This window comes from Phoxinus phoxinus, assembly GCF_949152265.1.
Source record: "Phoxinus phoxinus genome assembly, chromosome: 7".
Taxonomy (NCBI): Eukaryota; Metazoa; Chordata; class Actinopteri; order Cypriniformes; family Leuciscidae; genus Phoxinus; species Phoxinus phoxinus.
In genome coordinates, this window is record NC_136882.1 from 30,202,376 (window position 1) to 30,223,062 (window position 20,687).

Consider the following 20,687-nt stretch of genomic DNA (forward strand, 5'->3'; position numbering starts at 1 on the left):
CTTTTGAACAGTAGTGTATAGTTTAAGGATGCACCAATAAATAATTATTTCAAATAATTGCTTTCATATTATGGCCAATAATCAATAATTGCAGATGTTTAAATTCTATACTGTTGTTTTTAAGTAAATTAAAAACATTAACTAACAACAAAAATAAATCAAACGCTACCAGTGAATTAAGGGATCACTATATTGTAATGTACTGCATGAAGATTTAATTGTTAGTATTTTTAAAGATTAACTTTAAATAGCGTTTAAATAATGGCAAAGGTGAATAGCATTGCTATAGTGGTACAACATCACTTCCCAACATAAAAAAACCAGGGAATTCAGGCTAATCTGAACTAATCTTTTCATTCATCCCTATTTTTTCATGAATCAGCTTCTATAGAAGGCTGTGTAATGCTCATCGACCAAGGATCCACTCCCATGTAAACACTGTGGCCATCCAGAATATAAACTTCCTCTAACCTTCTCTCACTCTATCCAGACACTCACCAAATCAGTTTTCATTCCAGCTTTATTGCTGATCTCCAAACCACATACACACACACTAAAGTTATGAGAAACACATTTCCCTCACTTTTGAGCAAACCATGTCAGGGTTATTGAGTTAATAGAAAACATGGGCCTCTGCCATACTATAGTGGTTGGAAGAAAAGGCACCCACACTTCAACGGAGAGCCTGCATGTTCACAGAGACTGTCTGTTGAATTATGAATCCATCTGAGGATCAAAGTCTGTACTCGCTCTCTGGGCGTAATAATTTCTTCCTTTTCATATTTCCATCTGACAGATGCTCATAGTGCAGTCTAAACTGTTTAGTCTCTGCGGCAAGTTGCTTTGTGAAATATGGCATCTGGAGCATGGTGCCTTTGTAGGCGTGAAATCACCACTCATGCCAGAAGCCAAACCGTCGACATGGTGTCTCCAATGACTCTTTCTTTGCTCTCTTGCAGAATGCTGGTGGAGATCCTGCTGTCAGCAGCACTGTCAACCCTATGATATTCAAGAGGTCAAAGGTGAAGACTGAAGCAGATGGACCCCACCCCATCTCACCTGGATCTCAGGTTTGTGGGATCATGTTCACTATCACTTTAGGTCATCTTAAGGTTTTTTCAAGCTTCAAAATGGACTCAAAATAACTATTAAAGTTTCATTAAATAGTCCATATGATTTTTGCTCTATATTCCAAGTCCTCTGAAGCTAAACAATGGCTTTGCGTGACAAACAGCTCTTAATATAAGTTAAAAAAATGTAGTAAAAAAAAAACATCCATGAACAAAACGTCCTTTTTTTCCCTAATCTTTTCAATAAATGATTGATCCACTTCAATAATTGGCCCAGACCTCTTTATATGTATCTCTCTGTTCATCTCTGCTCACCTCTTTTAAGTCTCTCTTGTATCTTACTCTTTTGATGAATTCTCGGCTCATTTCCAGTTCTGTGACAGTGTGCTGGTAAGATACATGAGGAGAGGTGTGGAGTGTGATCAGGGCAGATGTGAATTGATGAGCACACAGTGGGCCAATAGTGGGCCAAATATAAACATGCTGTAGTCAGCATGGACCTCTTTCAAAACCCTTCATATTTGAGGTTTCAACACTTGGAATGAAAGAAACCAAACTCTGGATAGTTTCAAAGGAACCATTATCAGTTGTTGCTTTAGTGCTTTTAACAACATAGCACTCGCTGATAGACATACCCTTGACTTTTGACTGGATATCACACAAATTAGCATGTGGGAGGTGACATTAGATGTGGCCATGAAGCATTCCGTTCTCTCACCACATTATAGAGGTTTCGAACCATTTAGCTTTAAACTTCATTAAAGCTCAAAAGCATTCTTAACATTCCCAAGTCTTAAGAGAAACGAGGGTTGCAAAATCGACATGACCACCAACAATAGTTCCCATCTGATTCTCAATAACTCAAGACCTGGATCAGTTCCCTTAGGAAATAAAAAACACTAATGAGATCTCTTTAGTATCTCTTTTTTTTCTACCTAGACCACAGTGAGACCATTCCTTAGGTACCCTGCTTGTCAGATTTTTCTTCTGAGAAAAACAGCCTATTAACTTATCATGTCTCTTCTAGAGTATCAGACAAGCATATCTCAGGCTTTGCCTGGATTTCCCATGATAACAAAGTCTGGTATCAGAAGTCAGAGATCACAATATGAACTCAAACAGTTCTCATCAAATTCTTCCAAGACCAAATAATCAAAGCTACACTATCCATATAAGTCAATGGCGTATAGCTTATAGCTCTGTGCTTTTACAATATATCAACTATATATTCAGTCTCACAAGCTAAAAATCAAACACAGAGCAACAACATTTTCTCTTGACTGACATGTATGATAGGCTTAATAAAATAAAGTATACAAATAAAGTTTACCAGTGTTGTCTCCTCAACAGGATCATATGGAGTTACGGGAGGAACTTGATAAAGACGAATGCAAGCAAGAACCTGAGGCTGTGTATGAGACCAACTGCCACTGGGAAGGATGTTCCAAAGAGTATGACACGCAGGAGCAGCTAGTTCATGTTAGTCACACTGTTCTATTAAACTCCTGTTATTTTTAAATGTATTCTAACTCACTATTCATTTCCACAGCACAAGGGCTCTTTTTCAAAACCTAGTGAGCTGCCTTTTCTGTCTCCTGCCTACATTATGCAGCAGCATCCTAACTGTTATGGAACTTTATTAGTTTCACTAAAAGAAAAACATTACAAATCTTCTCAATTGATAAAGTGTCTTATTTAATGTATTGTAATGTATTCCTTTGATGGTAAAGCTGAATTTTCAGGGCTTTTTTATAGATATTTTTTAAAGGATTATTTGATGAAAAGTCAAAAGGACAGCAATTATTTTACTCATTTAACTCAACTTTTGTAACATTGTATAGTGTCTTTACTATCACTGTTGGGCAATTTAATGCATCTGTGTTAGAAGAATAATCTTATAAAGCATCTTAATTAATAAAAAATAAAAAAAGCCTTCATGTTAGGGGTGCGCATATGATGCCTTAACATGCTGTCAAGCTAGACGAGCTATTTTCTCGTAATGGTCATTGTGACTAACCAAAACAAACACAAATTGCCTTTTTAAAACAGGAACAACTGTAAATAATTAGAAACACTACACATGTTGGACAAGTTTCTCATCGACAGCTTTAGCCAGAGCTGTAACTGATCCTTTCCTGTCACTGACACGTGTAAGGTTAATGAGCATGTTGATACCCGCAGAGGTGCAGAACACATTCACTTACACACACATGCTCTCGTATGTATGGCTCCTGTCTCTGTGCACCCTCTGACCTTTTAACTTCCCTGAGGCCATATAGTAAATCCGTCATCATGCCAGCAGCTCTGGAGTGGCCCTTTCCACCTCTGACACCTCAGTCCCTCTGCTGGGCGTTATTAACAATCTGAAAGCCACAATGTGACAGATACACTTGGGCCCAGAGTCAGACGCACTGCTTAGACAGGAACACCCCGAGCCAGTCTGGCTCCTCGTGAGACCTGGACCTGGAGCTTTGGAATTCTCTGGGGTTCTGGATCAGTGGGATTAGGTTCCTGCCATTCTCCAATTCCAGAACAAGCCCAAACTGGTCTAAGCTGAGCCTAGTGTTTTTTTGTTTTTGTTTTTTTGTTTTCTAAAACCCACACTAGACTAATATAAAGGCACAAATAAACATATGGTCTTAAGTAGTTGCAAGTGAATTGTTGTTGGGGATTACAAGATTGCTGTCCGTCATTATTCGGATTTCAAAGAAATACGATAAAATGGTTTTGGAAAAGCGAGACCAAGTGTAAGGTATAATTACAGCCAGAGAAGACAAGGAAGAGGAATCAGAAGTGGAAACAAAGGAATGTTTAGAGACCAGAGCAAAACTGAGAGCCTGGACTTCCTTCCTACACACCCTTTTTAGTCCTAAGGCTATAGTCTGTGCTCTCTGCTTGCGATCTAAATTATATACCTCAAGAAACAAAATAATGGCATGGTTTGATTTTATTTCATGCAATCCTTCCCTGGAGAACTCCATTCAGGGTTAGGTTAGGTGCTGTTAGAAGAATACAAAGCAAGTACTGTTCAAACTACACAGAATACAGTTATTTGTGTGTGTGTATATATATATATATATATCATTGCAGATCTATTCCGCCAAGAGTCAAGACCAAGCATATTACGTTGTCACATCCTTGTCAAGTTCATTGCAGTTAATGAATTAAGGCCATTGTTGACATTCATGTTGTTACTTTTCTCTACCTGCAGCATATCAACAATGACCACATCCATGGAGAGAAGAAGGAGTTTGTGTGCCGATGGGAGGAGTGCTCGCGAGAACAGAAGCCTTTTAAGGCCCAGTACATGCTTGTGGTTCACATGCGTCGACACACTGGGGAGAAGCCTCATAAGTGCACAGTAAGTGATGCACCACTGCTCATCGGGCCTTCATTTCATTGATGGTCCCCCAATAGACATTCTGACTATAAGTATCTTTGCAAGTACATGTCAACTTATTCTACTAACCTTAATCTTAATCCTAACCTAACAGTCTATTAATACTCTAAAGAGAGTTAGTTGACACATATTTGCAAAATTACTTATACTTAGAGATTGTCTAAAGTGCAATATCGAAATAAAGTGTAACCACCCTTACTACCTCCCCCTCACTATTTAAAAACCTATATCGCCTTTACTTTTAATTGCAAGAATACACACTTCTATTTCTGGACCCACAAGTAGAGCAAGCTATTGCTTTACAGAAATAGGCTTGTTTCTTATTTCAGCAGAACATGTGATTTTAAACAGGACACAATTTCATCTTGGCTACTTTTATTTTCCTAAAACATCATGAAGGCACTCTGATCTGCTGTCTTGCGTTTCTAGCCAATTTTAGTGGCTTGAGATCCTATTAAAAAGTGAACTTCTGAGCGTGCTGATTGACAGGATGGAGACATAATTAAAGTCTGATGAGAGGAAGGTGCCATGGTTCTTTATTAAATGTTACTGAAGTTTCCACACACCTTCAGTGTATGTGTGTAGAATATATATATAACCCAGTAGATTGATCATAATAACTGAGGATGACATGATCTGAACAAACTAATTTATCAAAGCTATCACAATAAAAAATATTTAAAATGATTGTAATGAGAATTGTATAGAAAATATGCTTTATTGTCCAATAGACTACATTGTCTTTTAAGAAAAATATAATTTCTTATTTTATTTTTGATTTAGGGGTGCAATATAACCCAGACATGTTCTTGACAGGTTTTATAAGATTCACTCATAAAGCTGTTTGGTTTTGGGTTCAGACTGAAGAGGGCTGACATAATGACATGCTTTTCTCTTTCTCTTACTCTAGTTTGAAGGTTGCTCGAAAGCATACTCTCGACTGGAAAACCTCAAAACTCACTTGAGGTCCCACACAGGGGAGAAGCCTTATGTATGCGAGCATGAGGGTTGCAACAAGGCATTTTCCAATGCTTCAGACCGAGCCAAGCACCAGAACCGCACGCACTCAAATGAGGTTTGAGCATTTAAAGGGTTAGATCAGGATTTTAGACATGAATCTCTATAGCTTCCCCATAAGCAGTGTGGTGCATTGACCATGACTTACCCCCGACAGCGTCCTGTGAGCCGAGCTCCGGTCCAGTTTTGGTCAAGATGAAATTAGTCCGGCAAGTTTGCTGGGGTCACGGCAATAAAGCTTTTTTCTTCTCAAATCAATATGTGTTCAAAAGAGTGATATATTTAAAGCACAAAACCGCTGTCTATGGAGAGGTCAGACCTCGTAATGGCTTAGCACTATTTTCTTCCCCGTCATATCACTGCGCGCTGCCGCTACCTACAGCCAGCTGCGAGCCGCGCACGTGAAACTTTGTTTACAACTCGTAAAGAGAAAGATAAAATGTCAGACTACAGCAGCGACGATGACAACATTGACTTCGACACACAGCCAAAAGGTTATTTTTACGAACCTGAATACACAGATGACGAGTTACGCCAGATGGAGTTAGAATATGGAGTTAGTGATATGTGTGAGGAGAAAGCGCCACATCTTTGTTTGTACAGTCCGGATAGTCACAAGTCCGCACCATTTTGTACAAAGCTTGTACAAACTGATCGCTCTTGGTGAGTAGCTATGTTAGCTCGTTCGTGTAGCTGTTCTGAGCACGTAAACACTGCTGTAAACACTGCCGAACAACTGAAAAAGTGGTGTGCGCCTGCGCAGCTCGCAGCTGGCTGTAGGGTAGCGGCAGCGCGCAGTGACATGACGGGGAAGAAAATAGTGCTAAGCCATTACGAGGTCTGACCTCTCCATAGACAGCGGTTTTGTGCTTTAAATATATCACTCTTTTGAACACATATTGATTTGAGAAGAAAAAAGCTTTATTGCCGTGACCCCAGCAAACTTGCCGGACTAATTTCATCTTGACCAAAACTGGACCGGAGCTCGGCTCACAGGACGCTGTCGGGGGTAAGTCATGGTCAATGCACCACACTGCTTATGGGGAAGCTATAGAGATTCATGTCTAAAATCCTGATCTAACCCTTTAACATCTGTTTCATTATGTGCATCTTGTTTCCCATCTCATTGAGACCAAGAGATTTGATTTAAGTCAGATTTGATTGCACTCTGAAAGCTATCTGTCACTCCTTTGCAGAAACCATATGTGTGTAAGATCCCAGGTTGCACAAAACGCTATACAGACCCTAGTTCTCTCAGGAAACATGTGAAGACCGTTCATGGTCCAGAAGCACACGTCACTAAGAAGCAGCGTGGTGATGTGCCACCTAAACCTCATCCCCCTAAAGGGAATGGAGAAAACGAGGCTCACACAAAGCATGCAAGGGGAAGAGCAGACGGGTTAGGGGAGCCCAACAGCACCACCCGAGGAGTGGAGGATTACCAACATGTCAAGTCTATCAAGACGGAAAACACGGTGGTAAGAATAGTCAGTTGTGTTCTTAACAAATGATTGCATCACTGATGAGAGGTTCTGTCAAAGTTTTTGACTAAAAGCAGTTTTACACGGTGCATGGTAAACACAAGTTCCCAGATTATTTTCCAATGGGAAAGAGGCAGTACAAGATTCATTACTGTGGTATGTAATTGAACAATCAAAAGTGATGTTATTCACAACCAGTACAATCAATTTGTTCTGGTCAAATAACACGGAAGAGAAAACAATGCCCATTGTTGCTGCTCCATGCTGCTGCTATTTAAAATGTAAGATTGTGTCTAATCTATTTTATGGAGGGATAAATGCCATAACTACTTATTTTTGTTAACTAAGAAATTCGTTTTTTGCATGTAAGATATGCAGTATTTACAGTAATCACCTCATGCAGAGATACAGCATGTGCAGAGCTTGCTGTTTATCGTGTACTGTGTGGAATGCTCTTAATGCAGAATTCAAACTAATGTACTAACCATTTCCTCTACTAATATACTAACACTGTCCTTTCTTCTTAACTAACTTGCTTCTCTTTGAAAATAATGGACAGACTGTACTAAGGTGAGCACTGGAGAAATCTCTTTTTAATGCATGGCCAAGTCAATATAAAAAAAATATTAAAAACTTCAGTAATGTTTGATTTAGTTATACTGTGAAAATCTCTGTAACCGAAACTAAATAAAAGTTGTAAAAGAAGTGATTTGATGTTAACTTCATTGCATACGATAGAGGCCAACACTTTTGCCCCTATCACATCCTGCTTTTAGTGTAAAAAGTTAATTCTCTGTAGAACTACCAATTCAGTTTATTGTAGACTATCAGTAGAAACATTTTAAAAAGAAAAAATATATATTTAAATATGTTCACTTATATGCAAGTAAGCTGTACATTTCACAAGGAGAAACCCAAAGGAACTTGCCCTTACACATTTTTGTATCTAACATTAATGAAGAACTTCTCTTAATGCTAATAATAATAGAACGGTGGAACTGACCTCTGCTTATGACTGTCCCTCTGTAGATGTATCAGTCCAGCCCTGGTGGTCAGTCATCATGTAGCAGTGAGCCATCGCCACTTGGCAGTGCCACCAACAATGACAGTGGAGTAGAGATGGCCATGCACAGTGGAGGCAGTTTGGGGGACCTGAATGCTTTAGATGACACGCCTGTAGTAGATTCTACTGGTTCTCCAGGTTCTTCTGCAGGAGTAGGTCTTCAGCTGCGTAAAAACAGGGGAGGACTACTACATCTTGATCACATCAAGAAGGAAAAACTAAAAACTGTAAGAGACTCCTGCTCCTGGGCGAATGCTTCACCTCAAGTCCGAAATACCAAGCTGCCTCCAATACCCACTATTGGTGAGTACTGCAGCCAAAAAATGGGTGATTTATTACTTTGGAAATTGAGTTCCATGTTTGCATTCTTATGCTTTGTGAGAAACTAACATTACTCTCATTACTCTGTTTTTTAGACTCATTGCTGGAGACTTCAAATATGGGCACTCAGATGCCTGGACCTCCAACCCAACGTTCAGGAGATTTGTCTTCGTATGAGATGACAATCCTAAATCAGCTGAATGAGCGCAGAGACAGCTCCACCAGCACGATGAGCTCAGCATACACGCTAAGTCGTCGGTCCTCTGGTATTTCACCCTGCTACTCCAGTCGTCGCTCTAGTGAGACTTCGCACTTTGGAGTCCGCAACAACAACATCAGCTCAGCAGATTCCTATGACCCTATCTCCACAGATATGTCGCGGCGCTCCAGTGAAGCTAGCCACTGCGGTGGTGCAGGTGGACTCCCAAGTTTACTAAATCTCACGCCGGCACAACACTACCGTCTCAAGGCGAAATACGCTGCAGCCACAGGGGGTGCGCCACCGACACCTCTACCGAACATGGATCGCATGAGTCTTAGAACTAGAATGGCCCTGTACAACGACTCGCAAGAAAGTTCAACACATTTGCACCATTCCCAAAGTGTAGTCAATTCAAGACGCTGCAGTGACACCGGCTACAGTGCCCCTGGCATGATGCCTCATGAAGTCCAGGCTAATCTTCTGCGACGAGCAAGTGATCCTGTTCGTCGTACAACTTTCGACCCGCTCTCCTTGCCAAGGGTTCAGCGATTCAACAGCATCAGCAACATGAACTTTTCTCGTCTGCCTGCATTAGATCGACGTGCTTTCAACTTGCAGAGCAACACTTGTTCTGATGGCAGCTTGCACCGTCATCCCTTCAGCCAAAGGCCTCCTAGTATTTCAGAGAACGTTTTAATGGAGAATATTGCCAGTGATGGAGGTGATCAGCAAGAGGATGATTTGGTGCTTCCGGATGACATGGTACAGTACCTCAGGTCCCAGAATGGTAGCTCAAATCAGGACCCAGGGATTTCTTTCAATGGTGGTCATCCACTAGACTTCCATGGTAATATGACCTCTCAACAACAACAGTTCTACGGGCAACGGCGAATTAGCATGACAAGCAACAATGGAAGCCATATAGAGCCTATTTTTTCACATCCAGAGCAAATGGCCAATACACAAGACATGAACAAGAACAACATGCCTGTGCAATGGAACGAGGTCAGTTCTGGTTCTGTAGAAACAAATGCAAGGCTTCCAAAGCAGCAACAACTAAGAGGGAACTTGGCAGTGGTTCAGCAGAAGCATAATTTTGGCCCTTACCAGGGCTTTGGCTCTAATCAACAGATTGTACCAATGAGCCAGAATCTGGCTAGCATGCAACAGGGTTATCCACAGAGGACCATCCAGAGAATGAACTCTGTCCAGCTGTGTCGGCAGTCTATTACCAATCCATGTCAGAATCTCGGCGAGCAAGTAAACCCTCAACCGGTATATCGGCAGGACCTCAATTTCAACTCCAGTCAACACCTAACATGCAACAGCATGGGTCCGTATAATGGAAGAGTGGTGCAAAACCAACAGATGCAGAATTTCAGATCAAACTTTACACATTTGAATAACGGCAACCAGCAAAGTTATGTTCCCCTTACTCAGACTGCCGGTCAAAATTCAGGCAGAGGACTGATACAACCCAGACCTCCATCCGATCCCAAACCTTTGAATAGGCAACACTCAGGGTCAGGTATGGTTCAGCAGAATGGTTGCTCCCTGTCTAACGCCAACTCGTCAGAAGCTATCCCAAAGAGACCAGGTGACTTTGGTCAACAGAGCAATGGGAACGGCACTGTGTACTATTCAGGAGAGATCCATATGTTGGACCCCAGTGTGGATTACGGTTCACCCATGTCCCCGTGTGCAAACCAAGCCCCTGTTGCTTCAGTGTCTACAATGGCGTCTCCTGGGGTTAATCAGGTCACCAGCACAGTGGACTCTACTCAAACCCTTGAGCACACTCAAATAGACTTCGATGCCATTTTGGATGATGGAGACCATTCAAGCCTAATGTCCGGCACATTAAGTCCGGGGATTCTGCAGAGTCTTTCGCAGAATTCTTCACGGCTCACCACCCCTCGTAACTCTGTTACTTTAGCCTCAATACCGGCAGGTATTGGCAACATGGCCATTGGTGACATGAGCTCAATGTTAACGGCCCTTGCAGAGGAAAGCAAATTCTTAAACATGATGGCTTGAGAATTAAACAATTTATTAAAAAATCAGGGGTGGCTTTTAATGTTCTTTAAATGTAAAGACATTGAACAATAAAGTGACAAAGAATAAAAATGAACACTAATTTGTTCTCTAAAGGAGAGAAAAACATGTTTATGCATTATTTCAAGAGCAAAGGCACTGAAGTACAGTCTCTTGCAAAAGTTAAACTTGCAGCATTCAGGTGGACACAGTCAATTACATTATCAGACATTTGCTAACACAACTGTTGTATGCAACCAGGCTGGCAAAAACCTCAAGATGATGTTTCACAAAGCCATATATGTTTAATGTAAGTTTGTTTGTTAATGCTTATTAGTGTACATCAGGGTAATGGTTATTGGACTTGTATAAGTCTGATTTTCCCTTTCTCAACAGTGCACTGAAATTCACTAAGTGCCTCACATAAAAGAAGTAATAAGATTTAAACTCATATAATGCTATGTAATCTGGTATGTAGCTAAACTAATAGAGTTATGGATATTTTTATTGCGTTTTGCTGTTTTGTTTATAGTTATTCCATATCCTTCATGCTTTAAATTATGTGTACTGCATATTAACTGCACATGCTTCTTCATAATGTGCACAATGCTCTGATGTACCCCCTTGTCACTCCTAAGAGGAATTATAAGAAACTGATGGACATAAATGTCTGCACATTTCCTCTGAGCTGGTCAATTTCATCTGTATTGACAGATTCCCTCGAAGCATGCTCCAGGAGTTTCAGATCTCTGTAGTTGTTTCTCATCTGGCTGTGTGATGTTGAAGGGCAGCATTACGTCCATGGACCGCAACCCGTGCGTCCATTTGAGATGTCTTTAAAGGAATATGCAAGTACTCTGTATGCTCTCAGCGGACATCACATCCCAATTAACAGGTCCATCACCCTCTTGAGCTTGTGATAAACCACAGGCACATACTAAAATGACTTCTGCCTTTGATTTAGGACCGTTACAAGAAATTCCCACCAAGGACAGATCGATTCTGAAAGTCTGAACTATCGTAGTTGGTTGGTATTTTGTGATGCCATTTGCAGAACTCAGCATATGTATAGCTTTTGTACATTTTCAATACAGCATCTTAATTTTTCTGTTTACTGGGTTTGTTTTGTCTCTTCTTCCGCCTGCTCCTTGTGGAGCAGGTATTTCAGAAGCTCTCTAGCGCACCCTTTTGAATTTAAGAAATAAGTGTGGAAAAAGTGCAAAGTGAGCATGTTCATTAAAATGCAGTCGCAAAAAGTAATAATATCATCATTCATGAGCTTGTCATAACACAGATATCTGTTCATTTGTATAGGTTTAGGTATTTTGTAGATGTCTACTGGACCACTTGCACTGAGCTTCGTGACGCACTTCCGTTTGGAAATAGTACGTCTCACTTATTTTCGGTTATGTTTACTTTCAATGTACTGTGGTCAATGAGTTGAACAAACGCCACCTAAAATAAGTGTCCCCAATAAGATAAAAAAAGTGGCAATTTTTATTGACAGGAGAAGGTATTGTGATGTTTACCGTGAGCAGAATTTTCCAAATTTATCGAAACATGAAGTTTTTAATCCAATCCAAGCCAATCTGAGAAAGCAGCGGGTGTTACAAATTGGCCATTATTTCACCACAGGGTGTCAGTGTTCTAAACTAGTGACCACGACGCTGAAGTGTATGATAACAGATTAATAACATAAATACGAACCACAAACATTTATTCATTTATTTGGATTAAATATTTTAATCATTCTGTGTCATTTATCAATGTCAATCTTTTCACCATTCACATGTTTATGAAGACGAACATATGACTGCTGCAGTTTAGTGGATTATATTTAGCCTATTTATTATCCAGAATGCACAGTTGGAAAGAAAATATATTTATAGGAACATTTCAGCTGGCTCAAGATAATTAATACAGAGATCATTATTAATTTTTTTAATCAATTGGTAGCCATACAACATAGTGATACTAATCTGCATTATCGTGTATAGGTGCAACGCGAAAGTAGTTGTGTAACATTGTGTAACAGCATTTATTTCTAAATTTGTATGCATGACAACAACTTTGAATGCTTTTCTTCAAATAGCATAAACCTTAGTTTGAAAATGAACAAAAACTAAATGCATACTGAGCACTTCCTATAGTATGAATTATTGATTTTAGTTGAATAGCTGCGTGGGGGCTGGATTATACACATAGGGAGCAAAATTATTTAATTCCAGCCTTACAGATTTTTTTTTTTTTTTTTTTTTTTTTTGAGGATTTATCTGATCCACATCCAAATAATTTCTCTTGCCTTGTAATTCTTTATTCTCTCAGAGAAATGATGGAGGAAATATAGCCCCAGGGTAAATCTCAGAAGCATGAAGAACAGGAGGATAGCATAAAGTGGAGTTGACTAGCAACTGATAAGGCACCACACTGACGATTCCAGAAAAGTTTGTCCAACAGTACCATGACATGGTATCGTTATGTTTCCAAAGTTTGGGGTTGGTTAGGTTTTTTCTTCTGTTTTTGGAATGCTCACATGTTATATGCAAAGCTGCATTTGTAATATTTTTGTGAAAACCATGATATTCATAACCCTTTATCATGATTGTGAGATGAATAGAAAATTTGCAATCAAAATCTTTTTTTTCAAAGATCAAATCAAAGTCTTTACTGTCACTTTTAATCAATGTAATGCACCTTTGCTGAATAGAAGTATTCATTTCTTTTCTTTTTTATCTTACTGACCCCAAACTTTTGAAAGACCCATGGACATTGTGCAGAGGTCCCATCTTAGGAATACATCAAACAGCTGAGAAAAGGTCAGTTGCCCGGTTAAGGGGTTTACTTTTTAGGCCAAGACGAAAAAGTATTTCAGGATGAACAAAATATGCAAACTATATATTTATTCTAGGAATAACTTGGCACCTATGCCGGCTTTTATGATATATCATATCATCATATATCCCTGCATCATAAAGGCTTCAAGGGCTGCTTCAGTGCATTAAAAAATTGTCTCAATTTGACCTCAGGAGAAGGTCATCACATTAAACTAATCCAGTTTACTGCGGCTGTCCTCTGTACTTTCATTGTGTTGGTTAATACTTTCCATCAAAGGATGCTCGCGAAGAACACGGGCTTCGGGATCAAAGACGTCTGACCGGGTCAGGGTTTGGGGCGCAACTGCACCCTCCTCTCCTTACCCAGCAATGCTTTGGGTTATGAGAGGCTTTTGGCTTAAAAGACATCCATGCATGAATGGTGACATTGTGTGTAGTGTGAGCTGAACAATAAGAGCTCTTCACTTTGATCTGTGACTTTAAGGACCGAGCACTGCACTAGGAAAGTGAGATCTGTTGACTATTTTAGGCCATGCTAAAAAAAGTAAATGTTAAAGTACTTTTTATTTCCATCCATTCAACTCTGTACTTGTCATAATGTCAGTGTAGCATCTCTTCAGTAAAAAGGCAAAAGATATCTTGAAGATTAAGAAAGGTAACACTTGCTAAACAGAAGTTGTCCGCACACTTTAATAAAAATAATAATAATATTCAGAACAAAAAATACCTTCATCCCCGCCTCTAGGACCCTCACCGATTCCCAGGGGAATTTTCCATGTAAAGATTGCATTTCTTACTGGCAAAACCTATCAAATTAAATAATTGATAACCTGAAAAACTACTGGTTTTCTTTTTTAAGCACATACAACTTACTTTGATACCAGATAGAGCCTGCGATACTAATACATTTACAACATTAATCCTTTGACTGAGAAACAAATGTAGTAATTTTTTGAGAATAGACTCTGTAGGCAAGTATCACATTTGCTCGCACCCGTAGAACAGAATTCAGTTGGTGTGGGTTAAGATTTTGTTTGTTTTCGAGGCAAAATGTCTGACATGTGATTGTGCTGTTGCAGCAAAACAGCTAAAATGTAGTCACAACACAACAACATAAAGAAAAAAAAAATGTTGCCTATTTAATAAATAAATTAAATATAAAACTGAAGCAAAATTAACCCAGAGTAGTCTCATAGATATCATATATTTTCCAAAAAAAGCAGCAGTTCTAAAACAAATTGAATAAAGAACAAAACAACTGTTTATTGTCACCACACTGTTTGTACAGAGATTGGCTTAGTTGAAGATTTAAAAATTTCACTGGATTTACATTTCATTTTTATAAAAAAGAATGAGGCAATGCAATAAACAGATGATTGCGACATTTTATGGTTTAAGTGTGTTTTTCAACCTATCTCAGGGTATTTTCATAACAATAAAGTATATGAATAATGCAGTGCTAATTGACATACTTTATTACAGTAACGAAACTATAAAATATAGCCTATTTTCTGCCTTATTCTGTTATAAAAGATGGCTTTAAAGTCGACATGAAATCAAAATTGACCCTATTTACTTTGTTAGCGCATAGTCCTGTGGTGATTGGTGAACAATTAACCCGTGCAAGTTAATACACAGAAAAAAATTGTTTGCCGTGGTAATCTTTAATCAAAATCTGAAATCCATAAAATCCATGATGACAATGCACAAGTGTGATGTACATAAGTTTAGCCTGCATACACCAATAATAAAATTGACATTAGGAAAATACAGGAAATATTTGAGCAAGAGATAAGAAAAAATAAAGTGTGTCAATTAGACAAAAAAAATTATTAGGGGCAGTTCACACAGAACACGTTTTTCCATTCCACTGCGCTACTTTTCCCATATTGTTCGATGTAAAGCGCTAGACCTAGATGGATGTGTTTGACCGTTGAATTCACACCTTGCGTCTTTTGCAGCATCACGTGCAAGGCACAGCGTTCTAAAAACATGGCACTCAAGTAAAAATAAGTTACATTTTTGAAAGAAGATCGCAAGAAGCATCGTTTTTCCCCATTCCACTGCCCGTGTCTATCGTTTTTCAAAGCAAAAACACGTTCTGTGTGAACCAGCCCTATCACTTGACATTGTGTCCCCCTCACTTCTGAAATGACAGGTCATTGTACCTGAATCTGATGCCCAGGATATCTCGTAACAAGGGTCACATTTCAATGTTAATAATGTCATTGTTCAATGTCAATTATAATGATCATTTCATTTCCTGATCATCATATCACACTTATAAAGTTCCAGATGGCTATTAACCTAGTCCATCTGATATCCATCATTCCACAGCCAACTCTTTCCTCACAGTTCACCCTGGACTTAATCCACAGCCTGAAGAGGGAGAGTATGTTCATTAGTGTGCTGAGATCTTGGAAACCATTTTTTTTTTGTGTGGTGTGGTGTTTGAACAGGATCTCTGGGGGGCAAAATATTCTCTTGTCCAGAGCCAGTAAAGAGGAGAGGATCTTTGAAAAACAAGAGAGGGGGTCAGAAGAAATTAGGCTTCTTATTTTAAAGTGATTCAACAGAAGTTTAAAAATCTGAGAAGTGCCTAGATCAGAGAAAAAGGCTTCAGTCCCTGTTGGCATATATCTTTTATGGTATTAAAAAAAAGGGTAAACTTTAACAAAGGTTATGACTGGCTAAAAGCCACTGTTAAAATTAATTTGGCTATTTATTTGTGCTATTTAATTGCTATTTATATGATAATATATAATTACAAATAAACCATAATGGAAAAAAACCTTATCCAAATAAGTTTTACAGATCTTTATCGGAAAGGGTTTTTAAAAAATGACATGCTTTTTCAGTGAACTATAAACAATTATTGCACATGCACCATGTGAAAAGTCCTTAAGACACAAATAGTTTACAGGCAAAAGACAATTAATTTCATGGTTACAATAACATTTCCACTTATTCTGAAAAACACCATGGAGAAAGATACCCAGGGTCCCCGATCACCTGTGAGAACATGCCCTGCTGCAGGGACGAATGAGGACTGCAGATGTGGACAGACAAGACAAAGTAAATTCCACATATAACGCTTTTCCACTGCATGGTACGATGAGGTTCCAAGCGAGCCGTACCAATTCTAAAATGTGACGTGTAAACACTGTAGATCACTGATTGAAACCGGGGTGGAGCAGACGGCAGAAGGACCCCTGGAGGAGTTGATGGTGGACACTGCCATGGATGATCTGATGGTGGAAGGAACCAGGAGGAGGCAATGGCAGGATGGAAAAGGTGGACGCCCATGGGCCCAATGCGGAATCGATGGTGGGAGGAGCCAAGGCACAGTTAATGGTACGACGACCAGCGGTGTAGCCGAGAGGTCTGGAGACCCTGGTGGAGCAGAGAGACTGAAGGGACCCAGGGGACAACGGAGGTCCTGGATGGCAGTGCGGTGCCGCAGCGATGAGCTGCCGAGGTGGAACCTGGGCGCCGGAGGATTGAGGAGGAGTGACCCTGCTGAAGCCACAGGAAAGCCAGATGGAGCCGAAGGGGTGGAGAGCTGAAGTGCAGCGGAGGGCTCGAAAGTCTGTGGCGCGAGCAGGGCGACGTCCGACCAAGGCAGAGCCGGTGGGACGAGGAAGCATGGTGAAGCCGAGGGGACGACGGTCCCGTGTGGAGCCAAGGCGGAATGGACTGCTCAACGGGGTAAGTTGGAGCTACGGGCCTGGAGGTCTGAGCTGGAACACAGGAGTCAACACACCTTGGCTGAGCTGGCGAACTAGAAGTCCACGGCAGATCCGAGCAGGTAAGAGCCAATAGAGGAGCTGAGGGACTGAAGGGTGCCAGTGAAGGCGGGGCCGAGGGACAGACTAGCCTGGGCAGTAGAGGTGTATTATCAACAGGTAGAAGTTGGCACACACACCTGGTTAGATTGGGCGGATACTTTCGGCCCCGGGACAGACGTGGTCTCATACTCAGGCTCCGTTGTGGGCATTGGCATTAGCTCAGGGTGCGTGGCAGGCATTAGCACAGCCTCCAGCTCTGCGGTGGGCTGGAGCTCCTTTCCTGCCATGGGCGAGTGCTCTGGCCCTGCAGTGGCCGTTAACGCTTGCATCACATCACCTGAGTGTTTTTTTGTTTTGTTTTTTAGAGTGTAAATCACATCTTTTGAGATTGACCCCTTCCCAACCCTCTGTGTTCAGGGCTTCATTATTCCACTTCTGTTCATCAAATGTCTGTGAAAATTGTTCAGTTTATGTCTCAGTTGTTAAATATTTTTATGTTCATACAGTTAAAAGTGGGAGGATGTTTCTTTTTATATGTAACTTCCTGAGGAGAAACTTCTTGAATGAAATGACCCAACTAGGCTGAGAATCCAGCATTTACGTTAAAAAATAATAATCCAGCATCTTTTAGATTGTAGTCTAGAGTCTTAGATTTGTGTGTGTGTGTGTGTGTGTGTGTGTGTGCGCGTGCGTGCGTGCAGTGCAGTGCAGTGCATTGCTCCAAAGTACTATAGCCTATCAGTGTTATTGTGGAAATCTCAAGTTATTCTCAAATGTTTTTCAGATGACGAACTGTTCACCGTTTCTCTTTGTAACACTTTACTAAGTCTGATCACTGAAATAATAAGCATTTCAGAATAAATTAAACCATCAATAAATAACGATTTCAAACAGTTTTATGTCTGTTGAATTTGGCAGCTTCTTCTTTTGTTAAATATAGTAATTTCGTAGACAAATAAACAGCATGATTTGGGCTGAGGGCCAGTGTGGCCATTTTGAGGTCTTTAATGACCCAGGAGTCATGGACTGAGAAGATGTTCAGCCGATCAGAGTGAGCATGAGGCAAGCAGCCAAAACAAGCTTTGCTCTGAGAGAACTCATCTTTTGTTTCAATCTGAAATTAAATTAAATTAATTGAATTGAAATGAACAATGAAATGAAAATGAATCACAATACTTACATATGTACATATGTATGTAAATATGTAAGTATTGTACCACAAAACAATAAATAATGCTTAAAAATATGTAATATTTAAGGCCTTTTCGCCACACTGTCATTTTGCTGTGATCTCTGATCCTTTTCTGACCCTGATCAGAGCAGGACACGTTTCAATAACAAAAATGGTGGTTAAACAAGGGAACCAAACAAAAATACACTGGACATTTTTTCTTTTTCTTTTTACTAGATATTTCCAGTGCTTTCACATAACGTTACACTGGTTATTTGCTGTCTGTCAGATTGCACAGCCAAATACAAATCCCAGGATGCCCTCTAGTGTTAGATTGGACGAAATACCGCTTGATAGCCATAACTCTCCACAGTTGTTGATTTCTGGATAAGGGTTTGCCTATTTTGGAACCATTCTATGAAGATTGTCCTCACAAAAAGCTGTCTAGCTTATAGAGTTTATTGGAAATATTGACTTTTTTCAGGAATTTTATATTATCTTATATACGTTCTTTTTTTCTTCAAAATTTGGCAGGGGGTCGAAATTCGGCACATCACCGGCTCATACCGGAAAAGTTAATTGCTGATGGTAAAATCACATGATGGAGTAGCTAGGCCTAGGCTATCTTCAATTTGGGAAACTTTTGTTGTTTCCTTGTGAAGGAAGCTCAAGAATTGAGAATGGTCTCTATTTGGTGGAGAAACCTGCATTTAGGAACTGATCCCCTTCAGAGGCCAGACCCAAAGTTTACACATCTCCTGCCGGGGGTCAAATACTATGCCCCCAGCCTGTTATAGAAAGTCCCTCCTGACTGGAATCTGGAAGGGGTTCTTGTGTAGCCTACAGCTGGTCTTTTTATAACAAATAATCACTGGCCAATTCAAAGTCTCTTAGTTTCAAATCTTTGCCCCAAACACACAGGATTAACATAGCCTATGGGCAATTGGGCAAGTGCCCATGCACACTCAAAAAAATACCTCATCAGTTGAATGTATATGACACTACGTCAGGGGGGCACCACGCAAATATTTCTTTCACTTTTAAAACAAGCGATTCATTCTCAAACGTATTTCTAGCCTAGGCCTATATACCCTTTCATCAGAACGTTCTAAATTTCCTGAATGTTTTGTTGAAAGTTTCAATTTCCAATTGGAAATTTAGAACCAAAAAGTGACGTCAGTATTGGTGACGCCCAAAAGTGACGTCAGTATTGGTCGTGGGTTCGTCACGTCACCAAAAGACTACCAAAAGACGTTGTGGCATGACCCATCATCTCGTGACCACAGCGCTTGGTCGCTTCCTTACCTTCCCACAACGTTGTCTAAAGATCAGCTGATGACCAATTATTGTTGATGTTGTCACAACGTACTGGAGACGTTGTCACGTTGACCAGCACGTGACATCGTCACAACGCCATATTGTTTGCTGGGGCATCATATTGAAGTCCCCGACCCTGTTATCCAAGTCTGTGTGCCACATTTTGTTTGAATGGCAGGGCATATGCGGCAGTGGGTCAGGCCGGGGGTGCCCTGTACACAATGGCTGTACTGCAGGCATACCAGGCTGATCTGCTGAAAGACCTGGACCAGGGCCAGTGTCTTTCCCCTGAACCGATGGCAGAGCTGAGCTGTCCGGGGTACCAAGCAAACTGCTGTCGCAATCAGTCCATCGTGGCAATCGTGCCCACGGACAGAACCTATAGGTGAACCTGGCTGACATCGGGGAGAAAGAGAAAAACGTTGTCCTTGCACTAGTGCCACATTTCAAGCTTCCCGACACATCCGTTGAGTCCAGATCTGCTCCTAAACCCTCCTAAAGGGCTTGGCCAGACGGTGAGCGTCACCACTCAAGATCCGCCTTCTCATCTGAGTAGGTCGCAGAGAAAATGCGACTCAAGGAGAGTCAAACAAGATCTAAGGGAGGTGATTCAGAGAAAGCGGTCTAAACGATCTCGAATCATTGAGGAGAAATAACATCTCTCCTCCTTCTCTTGCCCTATTCTATTTTTTCCTACTAAATGGCTATCGTTCGTCAACTGTTTGAACATTTTCTACTTTTGATGTAATTTCTAGTGAGAAATTACTATTGAAGTTATTAAACATCCGCTTAGTTACCACCATGCTCTCTCTATTTTGTTGTAGATCGTTAGAGATTGCAGAAACGCCCAACCACCCATGTTCTAAGGACAAATTTTAACATTTGTTTTGGAGGGGAATACAATGCCGTTTCCTATGAGGGCACACACGTATTTGAAGTTGGTCACTGTAGTTGTGCTGAGGTATATTTTTAACCTTAAAAAAAGGTCT

At 40.4% G+C, this 20,687-nt stretch overlaps 1 protein-coding gene across 2 annotated transcripts in view; it reads left to right on the forward strand.

Annotated features, from left to right (window-relative positions):
• The window catches only part of gli2a (GLI family zinc finger 2a), a 76,643-nt gene extending 64,943 nt beyond the window's left edge, over window positions 1-11,700 (forward strand). For both annotated transcript variants that reach the window (XM_079619861.1, XM_079619860.1), the window contains exons 8-14: window positions 960-1,070; window positions 2,421-2,549; window positions 4,282-4,431; window positions 5,381-5,545; window positions 6,684-6,965; window positions 7,998-8,334; window positions 8,448-11,700. In XM_079619861.1, coding sequence (XP_079475987.1) covers window positions 960-1,070; window positions 2,421-2,549; window positions 4,282-4,431; window positions 5,381-5,545; window positions 6,684-6,965; window positions 7,998-8,334; window positions 8,448-10,591 — 3,318 coding nt within the window. In that variant the 3' untranslated portion in view covers window positions 10,592-11,700. The remainder of the gene's footprint in view (window positions 1-959; window positions 1,071-2,420; window positions 2,550-4,281; window positions 4,432-5,380; window positions 5,546-6,683; window positions 6,966-7,997; window positions 8,335-8,447) is intronic.
• Window positions 11,701-20,687: the final 8,987 nt, after the last annotated feature.